This window comes from Gallinula chloropus, assembly GCF_964237585.1.
Source record: "Gallinula chloropus genome assembly, chromosome: 6".
NCBI lineage: Eukaryota > Metazoa > Chordata > Aves > Gruiformes > Rallidae > Gallinula > Gallinula chloropus.
Window position 1 is genome coordinate 18,201,405 of NC_140091.1, and position 6,965 is coordinate 18,208,369.

At 42.5% G+C, this 6,965-nt stretch overlaps 1 protein-coding gene across 1 annotated transcript; it reads right to left on the reverse strand.

Annotated features, from left to right (window-relative positions):
• Window positions 1-552: 552 nt before the first annotated feature.
• Window positions 553-6,575, reverse strand: TMED5 (transmembrane p24 trafficking protein 5; the record flags this gene model as incomplete). The annotated part of the gene is made up of 4 exons (XM_084266575.1): window positions 553-1,149; window positions 3,105-3,288; window positions 3,938-4,035; window positions 6,387-6,575. The coding sequence occupies 4 exons, from the start codon at window positions 6,573-6,575 to the stop codon at window positions 931-933; spliced, it is 690 nt and encodes a 229-aa protein (XP_084122701.1). The 3' UTR covers window positions 553-930.
• Window positions 6,576-6,965: the final 390 nt, after the last annotated feature.

Genomic DNA, 6,965 nt, shown 5'->3' on the forward strand with positions numbered 1-6,965 from the left:
TGTTAAGGTAATGTTTTCACACCCTCCTCTTTATTAAAGAGAAAGAATAATATGAAAAATTACTTTTGAAAATTATCTATTACATGAGGTTATAGTAACTACAAGTTTCCAAACCATACTTCAAGGTGCATGTGCACATTTCTCTGTATACCACATGGTTACTTGTCTCTTCAATCTTATGTAACAGCCAAAAAGGAGAATAGAGCTGTATAACTACAGGACAGAAATATGTATGAACAGGAATTGTACCTATTTTCTCCAATTCTTTTTAACACTGACTTGATTTCACATTGATAATGCTTTAAAAAGTGCTGATGTTAGTCATCTGTATATAAAGAGAGTTCTTAAGTTGTTCTCACAATGTTACCTCAGTGTTTCCGCACCATACTGCAGAACAACAGATGAGGATTTTTAAAAACACTTAACTCTGAGGGTTGTTGACAAACCAGATGACCCCAGTAGGTCCCAACCCTGTAAACAGGCACATCTATAAATTCACTCAGTAATTAACAGCAAATATACCAATGTCTCAAGTTACCATTTGAAGTTTTACATGAACATGAAGAAATAACAGTATTAACATTACTTTGCATACACACTAAGCATCCTGTGCACCCTGCATAAGTTAGCTGTTAATCCTTAACAAATGCTACAAGTACTAGAAAAATGTTAGTAGCACTTGCTAAAGTGGAAGAGCTCAGGGCAAGGCATTCTGCTCACATTAAAAAACCCAACAAAACAACCCAAACAACAACCTTCACCAAACAACAACCAAAGAACCCAACATGAATTGAAAAACTGATGGCTACTGCCTGTTCAAAAGAATTGGAAAGGTCATGTCTTTTATCTTTTTTTCTTCTCCTTACTGTAGTAGTTTATTGCTTCCCCTCTCCCCCCATATGTGTTAGATTGTTATCATTATACTGAATATTAAGTTCTACTTTTTCTCTTATCTTCAAAGAGACTTTTCAACATGTAAACCTGAAGTGCTGATACCACCACCATTACTCCCAAGTTGACCATGGACCAGAAATTCACTCTGTCAAAGTTGCTTTCTTGTATATTTCGGTCACGAGCCTCAAATGCTCTGAGCAGGGTCTGAATCTGGACACTTTTGCTTAATCTGGCTTTGACACTGTTGATAGATTCCTGGCAAGTAACAAAAGAGTATTTTTTTAGAAGAAAAAAGACCACCATAGTTAAAGTTGTAGCTTGCAATACATACGGAATATTAATGCTGTATTAACACTTGTAGTCTTAATTTCTCGCTAAGTAGACAGTTTTCACTTTTAAAGTATACACCTCAGTTTTCATTGAATTGCTTAGCCTTTCATTGTATATCGCCTAAAAAGGCTTAATTAACATAACATTATGTTAATGTGAGTATTCCATTTTATAGGCTAAGGAGATGAGAGAGAAATCAAATCTAAAACTCTCTTATTATTCTATTGTTTTTGGGAACGGCGGTGCTAGGTACTCAGACAAGTAAAAAGCAGCGATCTCTACAGAACTAGTCTCAATCCCACTTTTTATGGTTTCACTGTAGTGGATATAAACTGCTGCTTCAGCTTTAATGCTGAAGCAGGATTTTGACAGGAAGTTGTGAGTAGGACAATTGGAGGTCCTAAATAGGACATCTGTGTCTTGGAACCAGAGGAAGTACTTGAATGCTCTGGCCATAACACCACCTCAAGATCAAATCCTTATTCTGAGTTTATAAAGCAAATGTCTGGTCCCACAATGTTTTATCTACAACAAAATCACAACCTAAAACTAACATCAAAGTGGTCACATATGTCCTTGATATAATGATGTAACTTGTAATGAGTAATGTGTGCAGAAACAGGAAGTTAAAAATGAAAAAGTTAAAGCCAGTAGTGACATTTTGTCTGTTGCATATTTAAATATTTCAAAAGAGCTACTTTTGGAAGCCAAATTTTATGACAAAGTTCATACGTTACACAATAACCTTCAGTAAGACAGAATTCTCCATTTTCCCCAGAAAATGTTTCTCTTAAACTACTGTCTATGTAAGTCCTCACAGAACTTGCAAGTAAAGTAGTAACTCAACTAAGTAAACAATATATAAAATACTAAACTACAAAAAATGACTACTTTATAATAGGACTTCAAAGACAAGTTCTGCAATTTTTTCTTTTGGAAGTGGTACCAGTATGTACACAAGCAGATCTCAATTCCATTCAAGTATTGCTTGTGATTACTATGAGAAAGATTTATGTCACCATTTTTCCTATAAACTTCGTTTTTCCTAATTGTCTTGAAGGCCAGATGGTCTTTAAAATTGGCAAGCTTTTCAGACTACATGTTTGGTTTTAAGTGTTTATAAGCATATCACACACATATAAATGACTTTAAATGTTAAGTTTCTTGTTTAGAAATCTGAATTTTGTTTATTGCAATGAATAGAATACAGTACATTCTCTACCCAGTGTATTCAGTCAGTGGTTGCGGATATCGGTTTAGGTCTCTGTTCCCCAGTGATACCTGTGATCTGTAGTAAACAAACAATGTCTTAGTCCATCCTTCCAAGAACTAAAACCAGTGGTACAGGAACACCAACTGATCCTCTCTCCTCATTAAAAAGCTTTGGCTCAGAAGTAGTCTTCAGCCTACGTCAACCAGAGTGAGCATACAGTTTAAGCAAACATTACCATTCATAGAATGTCTGCCAGGGTCCCTCTGCAGTGTAGTAGGGATTAATTCCTGTCCATTAGTTTGAAAAGATGAAATAAAACCAGGGGGTGTTTGTAATGACCTAACACACTCCCCCAAATATAAGTAATACATAAATTAGTGAAAAATGTCCCATTTTAGCAGTAGGAAGAAAGATGAATTTGAAACACAATGCCTGAGAGCTAGGCAGTTTCTTGCTGATTATGGGTCTATTCTGAAGAGTCTCAAGCTTCTGCATGGAAGCAAGAGCTTCCCAGTCCTAGCCTCCATCTGTCAGTAAAAGCAATCAATACATGGAACCGGAATAGTTTCCAGGATGATACACCAGGCCAAGGCAGAACGCCTAAATGACGCTGGGGTTTTTTTCTCAATATTCTTACATTAAAAAGAACTAAAGATCATATACTAACCAGAATGTCTTCCAATTTCATATCCAAGAGATCTGTGCCTGTAACATACTTCTTCCAGTCTTCCGGGTCTTGTCCATCTTCTCCCATGTTGTCCAGGATCAGTTCAAAGAAAATCACCTTCTCGGAAATGGTGCTGAAAGTGTTGTCGAAGCAGAACATGTAATCCCCATCTTCTGTTTCCACCCTGCATAGATAAACAAAATGTCATTAAATTAGCTACCCTTTTTGTGCTTGTTTTAAAAATTGAGTTTTTCCTCTGACAATAATGCACTTAGCTGAATATGTTTTTTATATAAAACTATTTCTAACACCTCTAAAGATACATTTTAAATTGCCGTCACGGCAAAACAATCCCACTGACTCTACAGCTTAAAACAAAGACCACAGCTTGCTTACATTTTCATTTTTTGAGATTTTGAATCACTCTTATTCTTAAAGCTTTGAGTGGAATCCTTATACTCTATAGAAAAACAGCAGTAATTACTACATTTTCACAAAAGGCCTGGAAAAAATAACTGACTTCATCTTACCATTTGTATGACTGACACGATCTTTCAGTATTAAATGTGGAGACCTTTTTCAACTCAACGTGTTTTTTTCACTGAGCATTAACAGCCACCATTAAAACAAATATCCTTCACTTCATGGTAAGATGAATGTGAAAAGCATTCAGTCTTTATAAAAAAGGTAACTCCTATTCTCAAACTGTTCTACTAGTCTTTTTTAATACTAAGGTATAAAAAATACTCAACCTTGATTTTACGTTATATTTATTGAAGAAACCAGAAAAGTGCTTTATGTAACATTTTTAAGTTTGAAGATTTTAAACTTACGTATGAACTCCGTCTGATTTTCTCTCATCAAAAACTAGAGTTTCACCTTTTGGAGACAACAGATGAAAATCAACATCTAATCCTGCTCCGTCTAGAACCTGTAAAACAAACAGAAAGACCCTCCAACCAGTGGAATTCCTGTCTGCTTTTCTGAAGGCAAATAGGAAAGAATCTGAAAGCTCAATCTGTCTGTATGAGTTCACACCAAGCTAACTGGAAAAAAAACCTGGTTCAACCCAGAAGGCTTTTAGCTACTTCAAATCTTAAACTAAGTTATCATTTAATCATGTGAGGCTGGGCTTAAAGTGAACCTTTCCCTAAGCATTTTTAAGAATTTTATGAATGGGCAGGGTTTGACAACTTGTAAGAATACCAACAGATGACCAAATCTAGCATTTCTATGGCAGAAATAATTTGATGGGTAACTACCAGCACTACTTCAGTGGTAGAGAATAAATTTTCTAATAAAGATCTGTCACTTTTATGTACATACACATATATGTTTGTACAAGAACAGAATCTATGCAGTATAATCCCTAAGATCTCTCTGTTGGGTGAACGAACAGTGTAGAAGATGAGACTACAGACTTATGCCCATCAAAGCTCTACCACAGACCTCACCTTTTAATGCAGATTTAAGGTCTGAACTCTCCCTGGGCATTCTCATTTCCCAAATGCAGAAGGAATTGAAGGCATTCAGTTTCCTGAGCTTGTAAGCCTGTACAGCATGACAAAGCTGTGCTGCTTTAATTGCATAATATGGCTGCAGTTAAATCATTGCATCTGCTGCACTGTAGAAATTCTCTGCAGGGAAGGTACTAACTGTATAAGGGTGTAGATGGGAATTATTTTTATGACATTACTTAGGTCTATACTTTGCTTGTTTTGCTTTCTTTGCTTGTTTTCCAGTGAGCTATTTGACTATAGCAGTCTGCTGCCACCGATATTGAGGGCAAAGTTTACGCTGACTTAAAGCAACACCAGAGACTTACCAAATAAAAGAGAAAGGACAAGGAAAATCGGTAGCTAACAGCTGATCAAATTGAAAAGCAGACCTTTAAGGCTGGGACATGATCCTAAATGCCAGGAACAAAACCCTGTGTCAGCACAGTACTGTAGTATGTCTCTGAAGAATGATCTGCATTCTTAGATATGTTCAATATGCTGATGCTTTACTCACTAAAAATTCAAGATAACTATGGACAAACCACATCTATTAAGTATAAAATAAAGTATTTCTAATGATAGCCAGAGCTCCTTTTCTACATAAACAAATAGAAATATGAATTGTTAGCAGTTGTGATGAGAATTTTATGCCTGAGTAGAAATAAATTCATTATTATAAATATTTGTTCTAAAATAAGAAAGTTATTTTTATTATGATTAAAATAAAATCCTGCTTGTTCAGTGCACAATAAACTTGTGTTTTGCTTAGACAGGGCTCTGGAGAAAGCTTGAACACCTCAGTTTTTCACTCTTGTTCAGTTCTGCATTACAAAACCAGGAATTTCAGCTTTGTGGTTTTAGTTTGGGAGCTGGGGGAGGGGAAGAGAAGGTGGAGAAAGACAAATCCCAGCCACTTCTGAGGGCCGGTAGCAGGATGGTAAGGGAGTCACTGCAGCTTCCCTCACTGTGCCTGTGCTTCTTTGGGGGGGGGGGGGGGGAAGAGGGGAAACCAAAATCTTTCCCAGAGGTACCTGAGGAGCTCAACTCTTCCCAAGAAGGGTATCAAGGCCTTAACATTAGTCTAGTTAAAAAAAGACTTAAAAAGCCCCAACCTACATCCTTGAGATAAAAGACGTTTAACACCAACACCCAGAGAGGCCAGTAAGGGGTCTGCACACCAGCACCAGTTTCGGTTATGCTTTAGAGCTGCAACACAAGGCCACAGCCGCTGCGAAGGATGGCAGCGCGAGCTCCTGTAAGGTTAAAACCTAAGGGAATCATTCGAAAGGGTTGTTCAAGTCGTGTTTTCTCCCGAAGACAGGAGCTTTTCGCAGCGCGCAGTTCCGACGCGCACCTGCGGGCGCCCGGCGCAGCCCCGCCCGGCGGCCAGCCTCGCGCCGGGCGCGCCCCCGGTCCGGAAGGGGGCACGGGCGGAAGGCCGGCGGGGCCATCCGGGCCGCCGCTCGGGGAAAGGCGCCGGGATCTCGGTGCCTCCCTACGCGCTGCCGGCTCGCAGGGCCGTGCTGGCGGAGGCCCGCGAGGCGGCTGTAGGGCGAAGAGTGAGAAGACCCCAGGAAGGCGGGAACGAGCTGCCGGCGGGAGGTGCTGGTGCCGCCGCCGGTGGAGCCTCTCCCGTGTAGAAGGGAACCGGCAGCCGAACCGCTCAGCGCCGCCCACGGCCCAGAGAAGGCAGCGCCGCCGCCGCCGGGGCGGGATGCGGGATCTCCCGGCTGTCGTCAGAACCGCCCCTCACCCTCCCGGGGCGGCAGCCGCCCTGCCCGACCTGGTACTCGAGCTCCAGCGAGGCCTCCTTGCGCATGGGCTGGTAGAAGCATTCCTTGCGGCCAGCGGGAAGCGTGAAGGTGAAGTCGCTGTCCAGGGAGGGGCTGAACTCGGCGGCCCCGGGCAGCGGCAAGAGCAACGCGAAGCACCCGAGCGGCAGCAGCAGCCGGGACCACGTCCGCGGCCCCATCCCGGCAGCGCGCAGCACGCCCCGTGCGCGGAGCCCACCGGCCGCCCCGGAGCGAGGGGCGGGGCAAGCCCCCGGGCGCGTGGGCGGAGCCGGGCTCCGCCCCTCACGCCGCTTCCCCAATCACAGCCGTCGCAGCGCAGCCCTCCGCCCGCCCACAGTGCACCGCGGTAGGGAGACGTGATAGGCTGGCTTTACCTCCGCTGGGGACGCGCTTCCTCTTTCCAGGTACGGGAGTGGCGGCCGCGTAGCCGCCGGTCGCAGTGCTCAGGCTGAAGGGCGCTCTGCGCATGCGCCGGAAGTGCTTCGCGGGGAAGGCGGGATTAGGCTGCTGGCCCGCGCCGTTTGAAGCGGAGCGGGGGTTGGACTCTGGGAACGTCTCCACCCAGGGAG